We start from the raw sequence: 25,297 nt of genomic DNA, 5'->3' as shown, positions 1-25,297 counted from the left end.
CTTATTCAATGAAACATACATGGCATAAATTGACTTTATTATAATAAAAGAGAACAAGTGAACAATGGTCCAACAAGCTCGTTCCTTAAATCTAAGTAATATTTAATTGAAAACATTTAACTAACTACCTACTCCGCGACCATTCGCGAGGTGAGCATACATAATATACAATCAGAACATTGACTTAGGTGATCATCACAATATATTAAATTTCTGGGGGATTTTCGGACTAGGCCGTCAAGTCGTTGCCCGTTGGGTACAGTTAGAAACATCTATTGCGAAATGTTCATGGTTCATAAATCACTTCATAAATTGGCATTGCTAGAACTTATGATCTGTGTTGGCGGGTTCCCCATCGGTTAGTAAGGGATCATTTTCCTCCTCCAATCTAGATGATCTCGAGCTGTGTCTCGAGGCCGACACACGTTGCGTGAAATTCAGTAAATTAGGTACCAGAGCTCCACTCGGTGTAGCTGGGGCTGATCTTGTTAATAACTTTCTTGTGCCTGGGGGAATTTTAGTTAGTGGGATATATAAGCTCGATTTTCTTGCTTTTTGTGTTTTTCTGAACAAATCGTGTCGCCTCTGACACCTTTCATCGATTTGTCTCCGAAGGGTTGATTCCCTGGATTGTGTTGGACTGGTGGGTTGTGGGGGTGATTCACATCCGCCTGGCGTATCAGGGGAGTTAAGGAAGAGATGGCGCAAGTATGCAGCACGTTCACAATAAGAGTCATCAGCGTTTGGAGAAGTGCGACGTGGTGGCGGAGAAGAGCCGAGGCGCGGTTTGCAACCTCCATCGCAGTAGAGTTCACAATCAATGAGCTCCAAGTCTAAGTCGAAGTTGGGGTCCTGTGAAGATATAATCATAGTTTACAAAAAAAAAGAGAAACAGAGACTGAAGGTGTAGTTGATGTTTTGATTTTCGTTTTTTTTAAACATGTCAAGAATGATAAATTATTAATATTACCACTATAGGTAAACTTCTGTAAGCTTGATCCTTCTGATCGTCTGCGGGACGCGGGGCGGGAGCACGCTCAACCAACCAGCCATCAGTTACTTCAGTTAGTCTGCCGCTGTTCGCCGGCAGACTAATTGATTGGTTGAGCGGCGAGCGTGCTCCCACACCGCATCCCGCAGACGGTCGGAGGGGTCAAGCTTACAGCGGTTTACCTATAGTTAGTTTGTTGGCCTAATGTTAGGGTTTGTTCAGGTATACCTAAGGTTAAGAATCTTACCGGTGACGTAATAAGACTTTCTTGGAAAGTTTGGTCACGCCGCGTGTTCCGTGGTTCCGTGAGCGAAGAAAGTGAACGCAAAATAGAACGGCCGCACCCATAATTGCTGGCGCAGGAATACGGGGGTGGTATGACAGAATTAGCCTGGAAAAATGGAAAATAGACAGATTAGTTTTGACACAGACTCCTTTATTTGGACAGTTTCAAACATATTGAATGCTGTGTTGTGAATATAAGAAATGACTCACCTCATTCGCTGCATTGCATATGAAACTTGAGTTAAGAGAATCTGCCGTACTAGTTGCCGAGAGCGAACCTATAAACAGTAGTTAATACATTATTGTTATCAGTATCACCATAGGATTGATTTGTACCTAAAGTACCTATAGTCGGCGACAAGTCGAGATAGATATCCGGCTGCGCGATTGCGGTAGAATGCTACAATGTCATGATCGCAATCCTCTCTGATTGGTTTAAGCTCGCTCACTATTGGCTACAATGCATTGTTGATTGAGATTGTAATAATGATTGATGCAGGTTTTACGAAATGGCCTTACATGGCTAACTTAGTGCGGGCGAGCGCGAGTGACGTTTGAGTGTGCGGGGCGTCCCTTCACCTCATACCTTGATTACCATCTCAACCTGTTGCGTACTATACATACATTTATAGACTGGACAGTCAAAGAACGTCATTAGTACTAGATTGTCACTGCAATATTAATGAATTTATGGATACACACCCGGAGCACGTATGACATAGTTCCTAAAATAGTGCACCATAAGGTAGCTTCCTCCGGCTTTACCATCTCCTTCTCCACACGTGATGACGAGTGGGTAGAGGTCTGGTTTTGATGTGACCTGAAAACATTATTAGCTAGGTATACTTTATTTAGCAAATTATTGCAGCACATTTTAAACCGTAATCAAAGTAAGATTAGTTATTGGTACTAGGTATTGGTTCTTAAGTTGCAGACATCGTGGATTGTAATTAGCAAAACTAGAGACAATTAATTTGAGCTACGTTAAATGTTTACGTAGGTAGGTACTTAGTTATAAAAGTTCATTGAAGCTTGTGTTTAGATATTTATGTGTGATTATATTTTAGCGTTTAAAGTGATTAACTGACTATTCAAATTTGGCAAATTATATGTAGGTATTTAATAACATATAAAAATATTTTAAAGCAATCAAAGCTCCTTGTACATTCTTGTAGGAATAATACAAAGACCTATAGGACTTGGCACCCATCTAAATATCAATGCTTTTATCGGCGACGCTTAAATCTCTCACTTGCTTGTTATATATAGAACTTGGCTCCTTTTTCACATTTTATGGATTACCTACTTAATTACCATTCTTAAGAAGCACAAAACATGCATTCATGCGTTAAACAAATATTACACCATCATAATAATGAGTGCTTACTGCTTAATGAGATTTCTAACTCAAACGAATACCCGGATTAGTAATATGAGGTGGACGGAATCGCTCGATCGCGATTGCCCTAATTTGACCTAAATTCGACTCTGTCCTGATTAAGTCCAGTGACTTAATAAAGTTAAGGCCACTCGGCGTGTGGTATAATCGTTGTTTTGTGGTAACCAATAGCCTAGAAGATATTACTCCCCCTGACATTGAACTTTGACATTTGTGATGCGATATTCCAATTTAGTTACACTAACAGCCGTACTCAGAGTCGCTAATCGTTACTTAAGATTGAGTTAAAATGAGACAGATTGATGTGAGAGATATAGGTCTGTCTCGTTTTAACTAAACTTAAGTGACGATTAAGCGACTCTACGGATGTATGTAGGTACCTACTTAGTTAAAATATCCAATTTTATCATGAAAGTACCTACATACCTACCTTAAATTCAGCCAATTATCAACAATTACTACGATAGTCAATGATGATTAGATCCTATTATTTTGTTGCATTCACAGACGTCTACCCAGACATGGGATAGGTAGGTAGTTAAGGTAGAAGAAAAAAAATTTTTTTTGATGTTTTTGTTTTCTCCTACATCCAAAAAATCTTATTAGTGTAATAATAAAGCCTGCTAAAGGTATGATATAGAAATATATTTCAATTCTCCTGCAATACCCCAAATGTGTTTTTGGTTAGTAGGTATACAATATATAGGTACCTATCGATTGTTCATATTTTCATATCTCATCATAATTTTCCTAAAGTTTATAGGTGTGCCATCTTGTCCCTTACCTACTCCACGTCTGTTCTGATGTCTGTGAATCTGTCAAGATTACGGAGTCTAAATTTTATTGAAGATGATAATGACAATTCAATGCCAGGGAGTGCAGGTACAAACAATAATGGAGATAAGAACGTAACAGCTAATTAAAAATACTTTGAAAATAAGTTCACAACAAGAATATCACTTCAGAATATGGTGGCGGCGCTTGGTGTATAGACCCGCATCGGCTGTACCGGGGAGGTGGGTATACTGAGCCGGCTGAGTCTTGCTCTGATCTGTTCCGTGGTATGCAGCAGGCAAAGGAGCACATGTAGATGCCGCTCGGACGTCGATACACGAGACACCATATACAGCATATCAAAATCCCGGCTAGTGTCCCCAAGAGAAACAGCACTTGCCTGTGGAAATGAAACGTTTGCATGTAGGTTAACATTGTACATTGAGGAACTATCTGTGTTATAAGTCCCGCAAAATGTTAATGCGTGTGGCCTTCATTTTAGTGACGTCAGCACAAGACTGAAGTTTCGAGCTGATGGTATATTTTTACTTAAATATAACTACATCAAGATGACGTCATTTCGATGGTAATGAGACATGGTTCCAGCGCAAAAGCAATTTGCGGGAGAAAATCATACTTGGAGAAACTTCCAATAATATTACGTTCAAAAATATTCGGTATATCATGGCAAACCCCCGTTCAGAATGTCTGGCACGCGTTGAAATGCGACTCGCGTCACCGCATCGCATCATAGGTTGTGTCTTCGATGTAAGAAACCTTCCCCAAGTCTTAACAATAACAGTACAAAACTCCTATTCAATCAGATAAACAACGTGCCAATGCACTGGTAACGAATAGTCAAACAGACAGATAGTTACCTAAGTATATTTTTTTATAAATAACTAGCTGATCCGCCCCGGCTTCGCTCGGGTGGAGTTTAGAAAAATGAGGGGGAGGTTGAATTAAATTTTTCTCTCCGTACGAACCATCCTCGTACTTCAAGAAATATTATAAAAAAGAATTAGCGAAATCGGTTCAGTTGTTCTCGAGATTTGCGATGAGCAACACATTTAGTGGTTCATATTTATATTAGAGATATAATATGAAAGTGTGGATTTGGGCAAGGTACCAGATCTACAAATTTCCTCTAAGATATACATACAAAATATTTGCTCATGAAGTTTTTCGTAGAGGCTTTGTAATCCCTCACCTCCAAAATGTACCCTTAAGTAGGTACCCTTTTTAAGAGTGTTAGAATAGGAATCAAAAAAAATTAAGTGAACCCACCATTGCGAGTACCAGGAGTTAGAAAAAACGTCTTTCAAAGGATCTCCAGGCACATAGAGAGGGGTTTCAGAGGAAGGCGCGCAGCATTCGTCTTCGCAACAGAACCAAAGTGGGGGACACACTCGGCCATCTGGACACGTAGTTTCGGCTGCGCACTGGATTACAAAACATATAGTTTTTAATAACTACCCACGTATAAATTTATATGAGGTAGCAAAGTTCTGTGATGGGCATATACAAGCCAAACGATGCCCATTTAGGTATCATTTTCATCTATAGATATGTATATCGTTTCACTGAGACAGCTCGTGACTCCTGGTTAACGTGAAAATGGAATGAATTTGACGTCGCTATCACACACCTGCAACTTGCATTTTACCCCACTAACCATCCCAGTCAAGCGATAGGTATATCTAAGGTATTATTTATCAATATTATTCAAGGTTACGGCCGCTGTAGATAGATTAATGAAAAGATAAATCTACATATTTCAACAGAAAAATGGGTGCATTTTTTACAGATATAAACTTTCAATGAAGCGAAAATGAAAAGTGTTAATTAAATAAAGTCAACAAAATAAAACAACCTAAGTATTACGTGATATTTGCTACCAAGGTCTATATTTTAATACTTATGCAATTTAATAATGAGATCAAAAGCAAAGTTAAATGCATGCATAACCAAAAATACCATTTTGTCCAATTGATCACGCAGGAAAATGTCCGATAGAGTCGAAAACCTGGTAAAGGAACAATAACTTGAAAATAAAGAAATTACACTTTCTACAGTTAGATATAGATATAATAACGAATGATAAGTCTGATTACCAATATAAACAATGATGGTTGAAGTATGTTATTAAATTTTATGTATTTAAGACCTAAGTTCGTAATCATAATTAAGTATTTTTTGGCTTTATTTACGTTAGTTGTTGACTAGGTTTTATTTAGGTACCTACTGCTTGCTTTGTTCGATATTTCTTTAAAAATCTAATCACTCACTTAGGTATTATTATGTGTTTTTTTCTAAAAAAAAATGCATAGGTTGAAATGATTAAGTATAATAATGATGCATTTTACGCGGGAAATTTTCATTCTATGAGCATACATCATACAGCGCATGCTTGGATGCGGATCGATAGCCCTGTCAAGCCCGGACCTAACTATTTTTGGATTTCTCTCTTTAGGATATGCTTTTTAACAATAGAAATTAGGAATGGTTTACCTACTTTCTATATACAAATATGGTAAGACATTTATTGCAAATTGATTATAACAAAGATTCAAAAGAAAGTGACATGATAAATGTTTTGGGACTGAATATTACTTTAATGCAATATAGAGGAGAATTAAATGTACTTATATGCTTAGGTAGGTATTTGATATGCATAGTATTTAATAATATTATAATCTAAAATGCAGTAGGTATGCATAAGGCTACATTGGACTAAAAGTTTATGACAAGATTCACGTGCACGATAAAAAACTAATAACACAGTACCGGCTTGCCTAGCGCGACTCCCAACGTTGAGACACCGAGGCAAAATGAAATCATGGTTAACACCAACAAATGTTTTGGGCACGACATGGGGAATGTGGTAAAATACTTGAATATGGAGTCAGTACTTTTCAGTAGTTGGCAGCGATAAACGGGATTTATTTTAACGATGTCATCCCTGCACGTGCCTTCCTCTTTCAGGACCGCGTGAAACTGAATTTTCTTGTAGATTCACATATCTGAAACGGCCACTTATTAGAGAGCTCCCCCGCTCCTTACACCCCTATGACCCCTCGCCGGGTGCGAAAGCCTTCTGTGAATAGCCTGAGCTCTACTTACTTTGGTTTTTTGTAGAACATTGTGTTAAGTGTTTTTAATTAATTTTAATTGAACTATGTTAGCAATGGTTTTCCCTGATGGCTAAAAATTTCAAATATAACGAGCAGTATTTATTTTCAAATAACCTAGCGTCCTGGTTGAATTAACAGGATTGGAGATGTTAAAGATTTTTGTTAGCAGAAAATTCAGAAATTACTTACCTAACCTTACTAAATACATAGTTATGCATGCTAAGCACAAAGTTTTTGTCAAATTGCAGTGATACAGCAGCGCCAACGAAATAATTCGCTTTCGATATGTTGACCTATATTTTCAAAGTGCAAGGTTGATTTTACACAAGTATACGTAAGCAAGAAAAAGCTTCTGCCAAGAAAAATTGGGCTACTTAGTATTTATTTGCGAAAGCTATCATAAGTCAATGGCGTCAAGTTCTCTGCCCCGCGAAATAAGCTCGTAGCAGCAATATTGTTTTGATTGTCAGTTGTTGGATTTGTAAAATATAGTGGTGATAATTATTACGCAAACTTAAAACTAAAGCTACGAGGGTTCCAAACGCGCCCGTCTGAGAAGAGCCCACAACAAACTCAGCCGGGTATTCTTTTTATTATCACCACTTTACAAAATCACTTAAACAATAGAAGCAATTAATACAATAATTACCGCATAAAAATTGAATAAGTCTGTAAAATCTGTGATAAGTCTGTAAAATGTGTGAATCGGAATTTACAACTTATAACAATAATTTTTATTTTTCAAGTAAGCGAGTGCTAAGAGAATCATCTATCTAGAAGCGAGTGCTTATCACAGAATACCAGAATACATTTACTCCATTATTAACAAAAACAAAAGATTTTTTTTTAACTCAACGAACTCCAAATGCGGCTAACTTATAGTTACCTACTTTTTAAACAAAGACAGTTTCTCCTCTATTTCTCCATTAGCCATAGACTAAATGCTTTTAACCGATTTCTCCCTGTAGATTTCTCACATCACTAGGCAAATGACATGCGCTGACTTTGACAGTTGTGTAAGTTATGACTTATATTGTCACTAAGTGTCAAAATGATTGTCAAATCGTCACCATACGCGTGTAATATAATGTTTTATAATATTATTTTATAAATTTAATAAAAAATTAAAAACAATTATAAATCAATAGTACTTAAAATGCGGTGCATTATTTTATTACTTTGCGCTACAATTTTGAGCGTGGCGGCTTGGGACGACGACGATTTAGAAGTGTTTGACGCGGTGGATGAAGTAAACCAGAATTTCTATGAATTGTTAGGAGTTACGCAGGTATGAGGAAATGTTTTTGAAAGTAATTTAACGTTCTTGCTTTATCATGTGATAAGCATTGCGTTAAAACCTTACTTGGATTGGAAAAATTTGAATTAGTAGGGTTAACTTCAGGGTTGTGCAGTGGATTTAAAAAACTTGGAATTTAATATACCACAAGCCCAGTTCAACTACAATATATTCCCAACCGTACAGTGCCTATGTTTATTAACAAATCCTCCAGATTTAATCAGAAAAACTAAATGTTCAAAAACTATTTTTACAAGGCTTTTCCTTAATCAACTGCAAGTGTTCTCTACTTAACTGTGTATTTTAATCCATACTAATATTATAAATGCAAGCGTGTGTCTGTCTCCCTGCTATCCTTTCACAGCCAATTTGCTTAACTGATTTGGATGAAATTTGATATGGAGATACCTTGAATCCCAGAGACAGGCGTAAGCTAATTTTGATCCCGGAATATTTTTCGTGGGGTTCGGAGTTCTCATGGGATTTTGGAGTAGGTATCCACTGAAATGAAATGAAATGAAATCTTTAATATCTTAACAAACATGTAGTTTAAGAAAGGATTTTTCGAAATTCCACACCCAAGTGGGTTAAATGGGGGTTTGAAATGTAATCCGTCGTAATGTAAGTCGTGAGCATAAGCTAGTATACTTAAAATTTTAAATTGAAGAGAGAAATTTTAAAAAGAGCAACTACAACTACACGTAAGAAGGGCATACTGGTAGTAGGTTTATTTGACGATTCAGAAGCATTTGTAAAAGTTAATTTAAATGAAAAATCTTTCTATTTCTATGCAATTTTTCATTATAGTATAAATGATTACTTATTCAAATCTGCTGGTAGGATGCCTCACCATCAGAAATAAAGTCCGCCTTCAAGAAACTTACGCTGAAGCTTCATCCAGACAAAAATGACTCCCCAGACGCAGACATGCAGTTCAGGAATCTAGTGTCAGTTCACAACATATTGAAAGATCCAGGGAAAAGAGAAAAGTGAGTTATCATAATAAGTTTTCGCTGTTTCTTTTTACATTTTGTAAAAAAAATTTGGTGCTTAAGTACCTATTTATAATGTTATTTATAATGTTATTGACAAGTCTTTTTATATGTATAGAAAAAGGGTTGAACTTATGTAAATGTATTTATATGTCCCGCAAATTGCTAATGCGCGTGGCTGCCATTTTAGTGACCACAGCACTAGACTGAAGTTTCGAATGGATGGTATATTTTTATTTCGGCTGATGTCAAAATGACGTCATTTCGATGTTAATGAGACATGGTTCCAGCGCAGTAGCAATTTGCGGGACTTATACTAGATGCTAGAGTCTGATTATTTAAAAAAAAATCTGGAATAAAAAGTATCATTCAGGATGCAATTTGCAAACTGTCTTTGTACCTTGTCCTGTCTTTGCTAAAATCGGTTCATCAAACGAGCTGTAAAAATATTACATAAACATAAAACAATTTTTTACATTGTTTATAAACATAATATATAAACAAGCAAACAGACAGATAGATACACTTTCACATTTAAATTATTAGTTATAGTATTAAGTAATTTGGTTGTAAAAAGAATGAAACAAGTTTTACTTTTTTGCCCAATGTATTTAATTTACCTAGTTAATGTTTAAATACAACTGTTTCAACACTAATGAATGAATAATGATGAATGGTGATCGATATATATAAAAGGAAAAGGTGACTGACTGACTGACTGACTGACTGATCTATCAACGCACAGCTCAAACTACTGGACGGATCGCGCTGAAATTCGGCATGCAGATAGCTATTATGACGTAGGCGTCCGCTAAGAAAAAATTTTGTAAAATTCAACCCCTAAATGAAGTTTGTATGAAAGTCTGTCAGTTTTGAAGTTAGAATCGCGAAATTTTGTAATTAACACTAATCAATCTATATATATATATATATATATATATATATATATATATTATATATATATAAGGCTTAATCTCGCGATCATTGCTGTCAAACGTCACACGTAACAGCGGCTACAGAGAGACAGCAATAGCCACAAAGCAAAATATGAAGAAGAAGAAGAGAGACAGCAAATGAACTGTCCCATTGCTACTGCTGTCGCGTTGCTGTCGCTACTGCAACGTTGTACGTAATCACCCCGCGGGTGTGTCACGCCAGCTCACATTTCATTGTACGGTTCTGTCCATAAAGGTACAATGAAGTGCTCAAGAATGGTCTTCCGAACTGGCGGTCTGCGGTGTACTACTACCGCCACGTTCGGAAGATGGGTCTGGCGGAAGGATCCATCATTCTGTTCATCATCATCACATTCGGACAGTATGCGGTTGGATGGGCGGCGTATGCGGAGAAAAGATATACTGCTGTAAGTAGAATAGAACCTAGGACCGACGTTAATGGCTAAGGTTTGGAATACATACTCTTGTGTATATGTGTTTCCTGCCAATTACAACCCGGGTATCTTTAAAACAAGAGTGAATAGGCATCTTCTAGGTAAACGCGTCCTATCTTACGCCACATCATCACTTTCCATCAGGTGTGATTGTGGTCAAGCGTTTGCCTATAATGAATTTAAAAAAAATCGTGTAAGATATGTACCTAACACTTAGTAAATTAATGTTTTCGTGAACACAGTTTTTTTTTTGCGATGTAACCACAAATTCATGATTTTTGGATGTTTTCCTTTAGTTGTGCTATAAAACCTACCTACCTGCCCAATATCATAATTCTAGGTCAACAGGAAGTACCATATAGATTTTCTTGACAGACGTGATAGACAAACAGACGGACGGACAGACAGACAGACAACAGAGTGGTCCTATAAGGGTTCCTTTTAAGGTACGGAATCCTAAAAATTGGTTATATAGTATGTTAATTTTATTTGTATGGTTCTTATTATTTGAACAGGAACAAATATTAAATAGTAGGGGGAAAAAACATTTCAAGAAATCTGGCTTCGACACTGGCTTAGCAGAGATACTGGACCAACTACCCAAACCTAGCATCAAAGACACACTGCCCTTCCAAATACCTCGCGCGATATGGTGGTCCATTACTGGCATCCCACTCGCTCTTATGGAGCTAAACAGGAGAAGGAAAGAGATGCAGGAGGAAGAGAAAAGAATGAAGAAAAAGTAAGTAGATATTCCACATTTTTTGGATACCATATCATATGATACCCCACTCGGTATAGTAATCTTACTTTGAAAGTTGAAAATACTAATTATTTGTATGAACAATTTTTTTGTGATGTAACCACAAATTCACGGTATTCGGATTTTTTCCTTGACTTGTGCTATAAGATCTACCTACCTTCTCAATTTCATAATACTAGGTCAACGGGACGTAGGTACCCTATAGGTTTTCTTGTCAGACACGACAGACGGACAACGAAGTTATCTCTTACATAAACCTGTCTCGTTTTAACTCGAATCTTAAGTTTGAGGAAAGTCAAAGTGTACTCTATAGATCTCTTATTTATATGAAAATCGTCGTGTGTATGCGCACGTAGTCGTGGCGACTGCGTGCGCATGCAATGTGTCTTAGCCTTTTCACTCACGATCACCCAGGCTGGTGACCCTACACTATAGTGGGCGTGGTGTTTGTACATAAACCAGCGTTGTCTCTGTGTTAGGGAAGAGGAAGACAAGGCGCGTGCCGAGCGCGAGGCGGCCCAGGCGGCTGAGTACAAGCTAGCCGGCGCGGCTCGGCGACGGCGCGCCTTCCTGCCGCCCGAGCGGGAGTGTCTGCTGGACCCCGCCGCCGAGCCGGACGACGTCGCTCCCGTTGTACAGCCAGTCAAACCCGTGAGTAGTCGAAATACGGTCTCTGCGCAGGTATAGTTCGCGATAGGTCGACATGGCAATTGGGGTGGGGACGCCCCGCACACCCGCACAGCCCCTGCTCTAGCCCGGTGTAGCATAGCGCGGCCGCTGTCAGGGACGTACCCCTGCCTCATACCCAGTGGCATGCAGGTCGTAGAGGCATAAATGCACTGCTTACCCCAGTTGTAATAGCCCAATGCATATTTTTCATTATGACCTGCCAGTAAATAGGTTCCTACTTAACTATTGCCTACCCTGGCTTCAAACACTGTGCACGCCACTGCTCATACCCCATGTTGACCTATTGCGAACTTTATAAAAACTTTAAAGTGGTAAGTAGTATTGTAACCAGATGATATTCTAGTCAAAGTTGCTTTCAAAGTATTAATACTTAGTAGTAGACTGTACACTGGTCTGTTTTTCAGAAGTTCATCATCATCACTCAACCCATCGCCGATGTCCTCTCAAAATAAGACAGGTTGAGGCCGTAGTCCACCACGCTGACCAAGTGTGGATCGTCAGACGTTTGAGAAAATAATAGCGAACTCTCAGGCATGTAGAATTCTTGACGATGTTTTCCCTCGCCGTTAAAGCAAATGATATTTAATTGTTCAAAACGCAAATTACAAGACGTGTGTTCCCGCCTCGAACTTTGGACCCCCAAATAGAAGTCTTAGGCGTCGTCCTAATACAACGCGATCACGCGATCATCGCATGAGTACGCGATGCGACCATCGCTTGCTCGCGCTTAATAGAACGCGAATACGCGATCATCGCGCGAATGCCAATTAGGACTCCTATTCGAGATTAGTATGTTTGATCGCGCCTTCGTACGAATTTACAACTTATAACAATAATTTTTATTTTTCAAGTAAGCGAGTGCTAAGAGAATCATCTATCTAGAAGCGAGTGCTTATCACAGAATACCAGAATACATTTACTCCATTATTAACAAAAACAAAAGATTTTTTTTTAACTCAACCTAATAGAATGCGAATACGCGATCATCGCGCGAATGCCAATTAGGACTCCTATTCGAGATTAGTATGTTTGATCGCGCCTTCGTACGAGTAAAATTCGCGCGAACTTGCGATCATCGCGCATTCGCGTTAGGACGACACCTTTAAGCACTAGGCTATCCCTGCTGAATTTTCATTTCATTTACGAAAATGACTAAAGGTTTCTAAATATTCCCCTGCTAGGCCCCTCCAGTAATAACAGGCGGTCTATGGACAGACGACGACTTGGCGGAGCTGGTCCGTCTCGTCAAGAAGTACCCGCCAGGCGCGGCCGAGCGCTGGGAGCGAATAGCCGAGGCCATGTACCGCAGCGTGCCGGAGGTCACTCATATGGCGGCCAAACTGAAAGAGAACTGTTACAAGATACCCGGACAAGACACTGTTGAGGAAGCCCCGCCTGAACCACCCAAAAAGGTCAGCAAGAATAGGGATCGAAAAAGATTTTTATAGATTAAACCCGAAAAACCGGCCAAGTGCGAGTCAGGCTCGCGCAACGAGGGTTCCGTACTGCAGTCGTGCTTTTTCGACATTTTGCACGATAATTCAAAAACTATGATGCATAAAAATAAATAAAAATCTGTTTTAGAATGCACAGGTGAAGCCCTTTCAAATGCTACCCCACTTGATGTAGTTATCTTACTTCGAAAATTGAAAATACTAATTATTAGTTCATGATCACAATTTTTTTTTTGTGTAATGTAACCGCAAATTCACAATTTTCAGATTTTTCCTCGAATGTCTGCTATAAGATCTACCTACCTGCCCATGATTCTAGGTCAACGGGAAGTACCCTGTAGGTTTCTTGACAGACAGACAGACAGACAACAAAGTGATCCTATAAGGCTTCCGTTTTTCCGTTTGAGGCACGGAACCCTAAAAAATGGCGTAAGATTGAAAAGATAGATATATAGAAAACTAGCTGATGCCCGCGACTTCGACTGCGTGGAATTAGGTTTTTTAAAAATCCCGTGGGAACTCTTTGATTTTCCGGGATAAAAAGTAGCCTATGTCACTCTCCTTTTTTTCCACGTTTTCAGTCCGCTCCTTTAACCGTTGAGCTATCGAGGCTCTAGGCTCTAGTTAAAATGGCTGGTGAGGAGTCATTTTGTACGGACTTGCAGCTTTTCCGGTATCGACCTTCAGAATAGTGTGGTTCTGCTGCAGGTGAAGACGCGGAAGGCGGAGGAGAGCCACGGCGGCAACTGGTCGCAGTCGCAGCAGCGCGCGCTGGAGACGGCGCTCGCGCAGCATCCCAAGGGCGGCGCAGGCGACCGCTGGCAGAAGATCGCCTCGCAAGTGCCCGGCAAGACCAAAGTATGTACCTACTGTGTTGAACTTAACACTTGTTACATACTAGCTTATGCTCGCGACTTCACAAATTGCAAACCCCTATTTCACCCCTTAGAGGTTGAATTTACAAAAATTCTTTCTTAGCGGATGCCTACGTAATACGTCATATTAGAATGCCAAATTTCAGCCCGATCCGTCCAGTAGTTTGAGCTGTGCGTTGATAAGATCAGTCAGTCAGTCACCTTTTCCTTTTATATATTTAAGATTCTGGTACCCTGATTTAGCGTGTAAATTTTTTCTTTAGTGTAATAATCCCTGGAGTGACTGGGAAGATGAATACCAAAATATATTCATAGATGAGAGCTTTAGGGTTCAGCACCCGTAGTATACGATTTTACGAAAAACAATAACATCAAAGTAAAATGGACATAAAGAGCCTTGAATTGAAGTCAAAAATTCAATGCCACTGATTTTAATTTCGCAAGGTTTCCGCTTGGAGCGCTGACTGTAGATGTGTAGACAAACTTGAGCTTTAAAACAAGGCGATTAAGATCCAGTTTACTATAACGCAGAAGTGTTTCGACTCTCGAATTCTAGCAACGTTTGGTGTGACGTAAAATCTTATACTACGGGTACTGTTATAAACCGTCATTCCGTAGTTTCGTAGTACATAGTAGGATTGGGTGGTATGGAAAAATAAAATCATATGGGCAAGAATAGAAACACACCTGCTCGTTTGCTCGCTATTAAAAAGAAAAATACTAGGCATCGCCCGAGGGACCAGTTACCTGATACGTATATTCCCGGTTTTTAGGGTTCCGTACCTCAAAAGGAAAAACGGAACCCTTATAGGATCACTTTGTTGTCTCTCTGTCTGTCTGTCAAGAAACCTACAGGGTACTTCCCGTTGACCTAGAATCATGAAATTTGGCAGGTAGGTAGATCTTATAGCTGATATTTGGGGAAAAATCTGAAAACCGTGAATTTAGGGTAAGATCACACAAAAAAAAATTAAATTGTGGTCATGAACTAATAATTAGTATTTTCAACTTTAGAAGTGAGTGACTATATCAAGTGGGGTATCATATGAAAGGTCTTCACCTGTACATTCTAAAACAGATTTTTATTTATTTTTATGCATCATAGTTTTTGAATTATCATGCAAAATGTCGAAAAAATACGACTGTAGTATGGAACCCTCATTGCGCGAGCCTGACTCGCACTTGGCCGGTTTTTTTATTAGTAGTTATTAAAAAAGTAGGTATGGCCTCTCTAAAATACAGGGCTATATTTTAGGCACATTTACTGTTTTACTAAAACTCTATGGAAGAGTGAAAGTGTGATCAAAGTAACATGTTTCGCTTGGACGAGTTTCACTTTAGTCGTCTTTTGTACTTCGTTATATAACTATCAACAATTGATTGATAAATTGCTTGGCAAAGTTTCGAAACTGATTAAGATTATGTAATACCGTATTTCGGTGACTTCGTCGTTACATTCTTTTTTTTCCGTAGGGTTCCGTACCTTAAAAGGAAAAAAAAGGAATTCTTATAGGATCACTTCGTTAATAATCATAATCATAATCATTTATTTATTTTGCTCAGATGTGGTAGGTACATGTATATTCAGAGCCTCAATAGCTCAACCGGTATAGGAGTGGACTGAAAACCGAAAGGTCGACGGTTCAAACCCCGCCCGTTGCACTATTGTCGTACCTACTCCTAGCACAAGCCTGACGCTTAATTGGAGAGGAAAGGGGAATATTAGTCATTTAATATGGCTAATATTCTTTAAAAAAAGAAAAAAAAATTATTTACATGGGGTCTTAAAAGTTAGGTAATCAGTTACATATCCAACGCCACGCCAAGCATGGCGTGCAAAATTATTTCTAAATTATCTTCATAAATTATCTAATTTCATTAATATTGTTATGTCATCACTCATCATGTGTTTTTAATAATTCAAATGTCTATTTCTATGCATGCATTATTTGCATGCATGCGTTGTATGTCAAGAAACCTACAAGGTTGGCCTAGAATCATGAAATTTGGCAGATATTATAGCAGACATTAGAGGTGTCGATGTCAAACGAAGCTTATTAAATGAAATATTATTTCACAGGAGGAGTGCATGCAAAGGTGTAAGTATTTATCCGAGTCGCTGCGGAAACAGAAGCAGAAAGAAGAAGAGGAACAGAGAGAACAGGAGCTGCAGAGAGAGAGCGCGGAAGCTGTCAGTGAAAGTGATAATTAAAATAATCCCTACAGTTGTCGTCACGAAAGTTGGAATTGTTTTAGGTTATAACGACTTAAAAGTTGACTTTTTATACAATTTTTTTTTATCAAACGAATCTACTATGAAGTTAATTTGTATTTATTTACTGTGTGTACAAAAAATTCTTCCTATTTGTTATTTAGTTTTTCATTTTAAGTATACATATAAAATTTTCCAATGTTGTGTTATGTATAGATTTTTTCAATATTACAATATAGTTATTATGCTCTCTTATTAAGGTCACACGTTGCGCTTTACCGAAAGGGTTTTCTTATGTAGTTTCGTGGCTGTGAGGGGCGTACATTAAAAAACCGGACAAGTGCGAGTTGATCTCACGTAGAGAGAGTTCCGTACAATGAATATGTAAGTTTGTACGTTCGATTAACCATGTTATTTTAGAACCTTAACAGCCATACTCAGAGTCGCTTAATTGTTACTTAAGTTTGGTTAAAACGAGACAGAACTATATCTCTCACATAAATCTGTGTCGTTTTAACTCAATCTTAAGTAACGATTAGCGACTCTGAGTACGGCGGTGAGACTTCTTATAAATTTTCCTGTCCTGCCTGAATCGGTCCTAAATCATATCAAAATACCATCTCGATAAAACGTTAATAGTGCGATCGTACTGTTACTTTAAGACTTAGAGCTAGAGCGCACCACGGAAAATTTCCGTACGTTTTTTCCGCAAAACCTGTGAACTACCTATATAACTACATAGAAGTGCGCGCACTGCGGAATTAATTCCGCACCGGATTTTGATAGGTCCAAATTCAAATTTGCAGATTTTAAAATGTACTGCAGTCTGCAACTCACCGTACCGTGGTGTGCGTTAGCTTTTAAAGTTACTCTTAAATGGCCGCAAATAAATAGCATAGTGGGTTGCACACATCAGTGTTGATAACTCCATGATTAAGGAACCCATTTTGCTTTCATTGACGACCAAAGTTTAACGGTAATCGTAACACTTTGATTTTAAATGGGTTAGACAAGGGAAAGGCTGAATCAGTAATATTGCATTTAATTGTATTCGGATTGAGTGAAAAATGTAAAAAAAAGACGCATAAGTTATCAATATTATATTTGTTATTTACAAAATAAAATGGTTACATCATCACTGGTTGTTGTTTGATTATAATTTTTTAATTCCACAACTTTTAAATTAAACATCAATTTGTCCAATACTCTCTCAATATTATTTGTCTATTAAAAATGTTAATATGTAGCGTTTAGATTTTCTCTAGTATTCGATGTTTGGCACTGTTACACCGCCGAAGAACCAATCCTTTCCTGCAAAAACAAAGTTCAGTGTAAATTAAAACGAATGTGTGACGAACCAGCTGGCTTAGTTTATACTAATCAGTAATCACAGTACTGATTCTGAGCGCACCTAAATTTTAGTGTTCGCATCCTCTTCTTACTAATGTAATATGAAAAAGACAGACACAGTTTGACAGTTTTAAATTTAATTTAGTGCTGTCAAACCGCTTGACTAGCCAGTGGGCAGTGGCCCTACCGCGGTTGTTTGACAGCTACAATGTCACGATTGCAATCATCTCTGATTGGTTAATACTCGCTCACTATTGGTCACAATGCATTGTTGCAAGAAGAATCGCACAAATTCAGCCAATCAGAACAAATTGAGATTGTAATAATGATTGATGCAGGTTTTAGACAATCGCCCTACACATGAGTGGGCTGAAGCGCATCGCCTGGCAACACTCGTCCAGCGCCTCGTGACGACTTGTTATGTTAACAACTTACTGGTAGAATGGGAAGGGTTCCACGGCTCGGCCTCGCCGCAGCGTCGACAGGCGCAGCGGTCGGGCGTGGCCACGCGGTGTTGCGTCGTCGATCCGTCCTCGCAAGTGAGGGTGATCGTGAGCGGCCTGAAGTGCGTCGCCTGGCAACACTCGCACAGCGCCTCGTGACGACTTGTTATGTTAACAACTTACTGGTAGAATGGGAGGGGTTCCACGGCTCGGCCTCGCCGCAGCGTCGACAGGCGCAGCGGTCGGGCGTGGCCACGCGGTGTTGCGTCGTCGATCCGTCCTCGCAAGTGAGGGTGATCGTGAGCGGCCTGAAGTGCGTCGCCTGGCAACACTCGCACAGCGCCTCGTGACGACTTGTTATGTTAACAACTTACTGGTAGAATGGGAAGGGTTCCACGGCTCGGCCTCGCCGCAGCGTCGACAGGCGCAGCGGTCGGGCGTGGCCACGCGGTGTTGCGTCGTCGATCCGTCCTCGCAAGTGAGGGTGATCGTGAGCGGCCTGAAGTGCGTCGCCTGGCAACACTCGCACAGCGCCTCGTGACGACTTGTTATGTTAACAACTTACTGGTAGAATGGGAGGGGTTCCACGGCTCGGCCTCGCCGCAGCGTCGACAGGCGCAGCGGTCGGGCGTGGCCACGCGGTGTTGCGTCGTCGATCCGTCCTCGCAAGTGAGGGTGATCGTGAGCGGCCTGAAGTGCGTCGCCTGGCAACACTCGCACAGCGCCTCGTGACGACTTGTTATGTTGACAACTTACTGGTAGAATGGGAGGGGTTCCACGGCTCGGCCTCGCCGCAGCGTCGACAGGCGCAGCGGTCGGGCGTGGCCACGCGGTGTTGCGTCGTCGATCCGTCCTCGCAAGTGAGGGTGATCGTGAGCGGCCTGAAGTGCGTCGCCTGGCAACACTCGCACAGCGATTCGTGACGACCCGCCTCTGTGGTAAAATAGAAACAGCATAAAATACCACAAAAAGTTTTAATAGTCCTTTACACAAGATAATTTTTTTAATTAAAATTATGCTGAAAAAAGCATATTACATGACCTAAGATTATGTCCATGATAAATAAGCGGGACTTGATTTGCGGGACTGCATTTATTTATAGATGGCCATTGAATATTTGCAAAGAGCAACTGCCGAGTTTCTTTCGCGCCACATGTTTCTTGGGTCACGAGTAAGTAATCTCGGCCTGACATTAGTGCACTACAGACATTCACGTATCTAAGGGTGATGAAGTTTTCATAGAACACGTAAAGACTAGTGATTTAAGGGATAATTAATCAAAGCGTGCCTTCGAGTTACTCCTGTATTTTAGTCTGAGGATGCCTACAACTTCCCATTGAACAATAGTCGAAGGATTCCTTCGATTTCACTTGAATCATAATCGAAACGTGCCTTCGACTTTCCCTTGAACAAAAGTCGAGGGGTGCTTTCGCCTTTCCCCTGAATTATAATCGAAACGTGTCTACAACATTCCTTGAACAAATCGAAATGTGCCTTCGACTTTCTCTTGAACCACAAATCACAGGGCGGATCGCCTATTTGGTGGACGAATCACAAAAAAAGGCATTTTTACATAGCCATATAGGCATAACCATTACGTTTCCTTTTAAGTGCAGCAAAATGCTGTTATAAGCGTTTACAGAAAGCGTTACTTCAGCTGCAAAAAGTAATTTCTAAGTAGGTCCAACCACTCTTCCATCCCCAACGTGCGCAGTGCAACTAGCTGGCAGGTATTAGGTAAGTAAACATTTGTATAGGATGGCCACGGATCTAAAACACATCTATCTTTCCGTAAACCGACGTGATCGTTTTGTAGAAAGTCGTCGGCCTTACCGTAACTGTTAGGCACCATGAAAAAGCCAAATGATTAGCTGTTTTGTCCGAGGCACCACGGAAGATTTTGTAGTCGAATAATAAACTTAAAAGGTAGGTCCTTCAAATTTCGTGACGTCCATGAAGATGTCTCTTCTGCGGGTACTCACCCTTGCTATAAAGCACGCTGGAGTCACAGCTTCCGCGACACTCGTGGAAGCCGTCGATGGCCTTTTTGTTGACGCAGAGACCGCGTGGACCCATGGAGATGCTGATCAGACCAACAGTCTCGTTCTTGGGTATGGGCGCCGGAACACATTTACCTGGACATTATAAATACTGACATTAGTACTGATTCTGAGCACAACCTAATTTTAGAGTATTCGCACAGTCGCGAACCTAATGGGGCCAATTCTCTGGTACACAATCTCTAAACTAAACTAAAACGACACGTCTAAATCTATTGCTATCCCTTTCATAATGTTGCTTGCGGAAAAGCATAGCACTAGATTTAGACCTGTTAATTTAGTTTAGTTTAGAGAGTGTGTACAAGAGAATCGGCCCCACTGTTTGTATTGTGCACTAAAATTTAGACTCTTTAAATGTGAAAGTCATGTTCCGTTCCTTTTTTAGCATTGTTAAAAAGAAAAGTATGCAGATGCTCTAAATTTAGTTTAGAGAAAGATAGCGGAATCGGTGCCATTATAAGCTGGAAGAAATCTCTGTTTAGAGATAAGCATTTCCAATGTAACTTAATTTATTACTACTATGTAACTACAATTTCGGTACATCTCTATATATAAAAATGAATCGCGGAATGTGTTGCTGATCGCTGATCTCGAGATCAGCTGAACCGATTTCGCTAATTCTTTTTTCATAATATTCCTTGAAGTACGGGGATGGTTCTTACGGAGAGAAAAATTTAAAAAAATCCTGAAAAAGGGTACTTTTATAAGTCGCATCGTCAAAATACGTTTGCGCAGAAAATCCCGTAAAATCAAAGAATTCCCACGGGATTTTTAAAAAACCTAATTCCACGCGGACGAAGTCGCGGGCATCAGATAGTACCTAGTTACATAAAAAATGGAGAAGCGAGTAAGAAATGTAGCTTTAAAATGCATTCGTAAGAGTGGATCCACAAGACTTACTGAGATCAGAAGGCTTCAGCTTGCACACTTGGCAGCAGGACTGGTTGACGAGGTTCTCCGGCGCGCAGCCGGACACGTCCGGACACAGCTCCGGTGCTGACGTCACGACCACCTGGCCTATCGAGCCGTCGCACGAGTATGTCGTGCAGTTGTCCGGTGATTGCCAGGATTCACCTGCAAAAAATAATGTAGGATTTGAAACAACTAGTATTTTAGTACCTAAAATGGTACAGTTCTTACAATTCACGATGGCGAGTGAACCTTACTTGTGGTCACGTCATTTACATGGGCATTGCGTACGTGTGCGTGCATATCGGACCAATTAGTCGCGAGCAGGCGCTCGCAAACGCACACATTTAGTGTACCTTACTTATACCGATACGACTTAAACACAAGCATGAGCCACCCGCCCTCGTGAAATGCAAGAACTATACAGACGTTCTTATGCATTAGTGAGAACGTCGTCAGTCAAAAAGTCCACCCCTGGTTGGCTTGGGTGCCTATTGATGTTTGTAGCATTGTCACGCTGAATTGCGCTAGACAAGCTTTGGCCCAGGTTTCACCCAGAGGGTAGATCGCAGCCCCTTTCCCTTATAGGTGACAGCCGATGTCACGTATAAAGCCCTTTGCCTCCTTACAAAAATGTACTTACTATAAAAATTAACTCTGAGGTATTTATAGATATTACCTTACACGTTCGCTATTGTGGGGCATGATGCATACGTGTGAATGCAAGTGGAGTGGAGCCGGGACGCGCCATATTTCTTGATATTTAGGTCAATAAAGCTGAGTTTAAGTTTTTATAAGAACAAATCAAATCATTTTTTATTTACTTAATTAAACTTTTACAAGTACTTTTGAATTGTCAAATGGTTCAAAACCACTGGTTCCAATCAGCACCTCGATTGCGGAAAACTGACAGCTACAATGTCACGATCGCAATCACCTCGATTGGTTGATGTTCGCTCAGTATTGCATTGTTGCAACAAGAATACCACCAATTCAGCCAATCACAAGAATTGCGATTGTAATGATGACTGATGCAGGTTTTGCGGAATCGACCTACAGAGTTCGGTATCAAAAAGATACCGGCTGTATTGTGTGTACAGACGTCTAACTCATACTAGGACGTGTGACTCACCTAACTGCTTCAGTTCTTCACCAACCACGCACTTGTCCTGAACACAATGGCCGCAACACACTCCCGCCGCGGGCTCCACATACTTCTGCTCCACGCTACACTCCTTCGTGCAGCTCTCCACACTCGCCTCGTGCGACAGGCGACCGGTGACGTCACGGGTGCATGTGAAGTTCTTGCAGGGGTTTGATGATGGCCAGGTTTGACCCTCCTATAAAGGATCGAACGATATTCTTTATCAGTTGATGTCTATGGGTGTCAGTGTGTCAAAAAGCTGGGATAGGTTAAGGATATCCTTTAGTAAAATTTCAAACCTTAAAACCCAAATCGTCCAAAATAATTTCTTGGGATATACACTCAATATCTTTGTGACAGTCAGTTGCCCAAATTTTACTGTAGATTTAGGCTTTATGCTTCCCGAGCCCGAGAGCTGTGGTAGCCTAGTGGTTAAGGATTCCGACTCGTATTCAGGAGATGAGAGATCGGGGGTTCGATCCCGGGCTCTCACTCTAACTTTTCGGGAGTTCGGCGTCGGAGTTAGGAGTCGGCTAGCGGTTATTCACTAATGCGCATGAGCGCTTAGTATTATTTGGCTACATACCTGATAGATTTTGTTGCCAACGCGACAAGCGATCGGTTCCTCCTTGAGGCAGCACTCTCCGGGCACTTTGTCTTTGCTCAGAACGAACTGCTTCTTGACGGCGTCCGATATTTCGGCGCACGACTCGTTCGTGCTCTGCACTTGTAACTGAAATAAATACAATGTCATAAGTAGTCATGTTTAACTCAAGTCAATTTAGTCGTCAATTTAACTTTAACAAAGTTTCAAGATCAAAAAGAGTTCAAGATTATTCCGGAAGATGAAGCAAAAATTTTTAGTTTTGTACGGGATTGTACTTGCTGAAATTACTTTGTGGAGACGACTGGAATTGCTTCTAACCCTTGACCTTCTTTTGGCACAGTTTCCAAGGCAGACGTTTACATTAAGAACTCCTCTCAGATTGGTAGTTCCTGTCAGTCCAAAAGCCTAGAAGATCGTCCAAGTTACCCTAAATCCTAAATGCAGCAGAAACTCACAGTGCCATTAAGGTCCTTGCAGGTGTAATTTGTGCAGAAGTCTGGCGAGGTCCAGGCCTGTCCCACTTTGTGCGTGACGCCGTCCACGACGCAAGCCACAGGCTTGCACCTGCCGCAACATTGCTTGCTCTCTGGTGATGCTGGGAAGTACTCCCAACCCTGAGTAAAGACAATTTGACATAGTTAACATATAGTTAGGGCAAGTTAGACCGAAATTCTTTGAAAGTACACTTTATTAAATAGATTTGCTTGGAATAGTTTCGGTTTTAGTTTAAAGCTAAAAGAATAAATTACTTGAAAGAAGGTTGAAAGGTATTTGATCTTTCTAACAGCTCATCATGTTAAGATAATGCCAGCAAAGTAGTATGTGATGGTTATATTAATAGTGTGTCATGGTGACGAGGCTAGGGATTATGAGCGACCTCACTACGCGCATAAGAAGAGGGATTACTTCAAAAATCTCATTCAAGTATAGCAGTGAGCCCGGGAACTGTTTATGACATCATTGTTAAGTAAAAAAGTGCTAGTTTCCCAAAGTGCTGACTGCAGCGTAAGATCCAGATTATTAAATAACCAAATGGACAAGCAAAATTAGATGTATAAGTTTTTCTATCTCTTACCGGTTGACAGTCGGTGTCGCATTGCTGCACGGTGGTAACCTTCTCCAGTTTGCCATCTTCCAGCTCCGCACATTTATACGATTCGCACACGTTGTATGGTGACGTCCAGTTTTCCCCAACCTACATCAAATAAATCCTTTATTTTTCATTCAAATTTTTATATTATAGAGTTATGTTAAGAATAATGAGCTATTCTCTCGGTTAAGCATAGTTCTATATGCGTGTACAACACCACTTATAAATATTTTTGAAATTAAATATAAGTCCCGCAAATTGCTAATGCACGTGGCCGCCAGAGTCAGACTGGCCGTGTCATAATTATTATGACACGGCCAGTCTGACATGCTGCGTTCGTCTGGAATAGCTAACCTTGTAAATGTTATCTCCGTCTCGACAGGCTACGTGCGCGGGAGCGGGACAGCACGCGAACGGCACGGGGCGAGGTTCAACCACAAACTGTTCAGTAGATATTATGGGCGGACATTCCGTCACACTGCATTGTGCAGCTGGCCCTCCTAACGATGAAACACAGCGACACGAACGGCAAGGTCCGTCTAACCATGCTGCGTCCATCTGAAAATTTAAAACATGGGTTAAGTGAAATATCGAAATACTCCTGAAAGGGAGTCGGGAGTTCCTCTGGTGCTGCAAATGTTCATGGGCGGCGGTAATCACTTAACATGAGGTGACCGCATGCTCGTTTGCTCGCTATTTCTATTTAGAAAAAATACTTACACTGATAAAACCTGTATCTTTAGTCAATTCTGTCATTTACAGGAATTCATTTGTTCTTTGTAACCTTAGAACAAGTTTCGTTCTACTTAGGTACATGAAACTAGTGACTAATGTATGTAAAGAAAAATCTCTTAAATTACTAATTTAGTTGAGAGGTAACACTCACATCCTTAAGCATAACTTCTGGCGCAGACCGCAGTTTCTCGCCTCCTTTCGCGGCAGCTTCCCATTCGAGATTCACCACGCACTTGTCTTTTGGTAGTTCTGTGAAGAAAAATACGTAATAATAAAATAATATTATAGACAAAAATTTGTAAATCGTGGTATCGGTATTGCCCAGTCTAATAAGCTTTTTTTCTAAAAAAATATTTCTTCGTGCTCGTAAGCGCTTGACGACTTGTCTGAGTGCTGAGAATTTAACAATCAAATAGGAGTGAAGCATGTAAGTCAAAAAAATTTATGGCAACGTTAATCCTTTTTTTTTAATTTATAGACTAGCGCTTGGCTGCAATCAGGCCTGTGGCAAGTGATGATGCAGCCTAAGATGGAGCGCGATTGCCTAGAAGATGCCTATTCACTTTTAACTTGAAGGTACCCATATTATAGTTGGAGGGGAAAACTGATGCTGGAAGGGTGTTCCAAATTTTAGCGGTTCGAATTAGAAATGAGGAGGCAAATCGCTTCGTACATATCCGCGGAATTTCGACTACGTACGGGT

The 25,297-nt window shown here is 40.2% G+C and overlaps 3 protein-coding genes across 7 annotated transcripts in view; 1 reads left to right on the top strand and 2 right to left on the bottom strand.

The window, feature by feature from the left end:
• Positions 1–20: 20 nt before the first annotated feature.
• Positions 21–6,508, bottom strand: LOC117996690 (uncharacterized). Of its 4 annotated transcripts, none has more exons than XM_034984816.2 (8): positions 6,237–6,507; positions 5,427–5,475; positions 4,737–4,891; positions 3,636–3,849; positions 1,979–2,096; positions 1,487–1,554; positions 1,239–1,382; positions 21–852 (listed from the first exon to the last, which is right to left on the bottom strand). In XM_034984816.2, exons 2-8 carry the CDS (start codon positions 5,427–5,429, stop codon positions 322–324), a joined length of 1,233 nt encoding a protein of 410 aa, XP_034840707.1. In that variant the 5' UTR covers positions 5,430–5,475; positions 6,237–6,507; the 3' UTR covers positions 21–321. The 4 variants fall into 4 exon arrangements, with proteins under 4 accessions (XP_034840707.1, XP_069365788.1, XP_069365789.1 ...); XM_069509687.1 differs by having other exon boundaries at positions 6,362–6,507; XM_069509688.1 differs by lacking the exon at positions 6,237–6,507 and adding an exon at positions 5,564–6,181.
• A 1,129-nt stretch (positions 6,509–7,637) lies between these two features.
• LOC117996689 (uncharacterized protein F54F2.9) lies at positions 7,638–17,394 on the top strand. The gene is made up of 8 exons (XM_034984814.2): positions 7,638–7,871; positions 8,721–8,869; positions 10,064–10,235; positions 10,778–11,004; positions 11,505–11,676; positions 12,897–13,127; positions 13,878–14,027; positions 16,125–17,394. Exons 1-8 carry the CDS (start codon positions 7,740–7,742, stop codon positions 16,254–16,256), a joined length of 1,365 nt encoding a protein of 454 aa, XP_034840705.1. The 5' UTR covers positions 7,638–7,739; the 3' UTR covers positions 16,257–17,394.
• Positions 17,344–25,297, bottom strand: part of Hml (hemolectin) — an 80,344-nt gene continuing 72,390 nt past the window's right edge. For both annotated transcript variants that reach the window (XM_069509690.1, XM_069509691.1), the window contains 10 exons: positions 24,746–24,843; positions 24,214–24,417; positions 23,845–23,964; positions 23,225–23,383; positions 22,749–22,895; positions 22,151–22,358; positions 21,010–21,183; positions 20,032–20,184; positions 18,233–18,982; positions 17,344–17,567 (listed from right to left, as the gene is read on the bottom strand). In XM_069509690.1, coding sequence (XP_069365791.1) covers positions 18,789–18,982; positions 20,032–20,184; positions 21,010–21,183; positions 22,151–22,358; positions 22,749–22,895; positions 23,225–23,383; positions 23,845–23,964; positions 24,214–24,417; positions 24,746–24,843 — 1,457 coding nt within the window. In that variant the 3' untranslated portion in view covers positions 17,344–17,567; positions 18,233–18,788. The remainder of the gene's footprint in view (positions 17,568–18,232; positions 18,983–20,031; positions 20,185–21,009; positions 21,184–22,150; positions 22,359–22,748; positions 22,896–23,224; positions 23,384–23,844; positions 23,965–24,213; positions 24,418–24,745; positions 24,844–25,297) is intronic.

The sequence above is a fragment of the Maniola hyperantus genome, chromosome 3 (genome assembly GCF_902806685.2).
Source record: "Maniola hyperantus chromosome 3, iAphHyp1.2, whole genome shotgun sequence".
Classification (NCBI taxonomy): Eukaryota; Metazoa; Arthropoda; class Insecta; order Lepidoptera; family Nymphalidae; genus Maniola; species Maniola hyperantus.
This window is presented reverse-complemented; position numbering and strand designations above follow the sequence as displayed.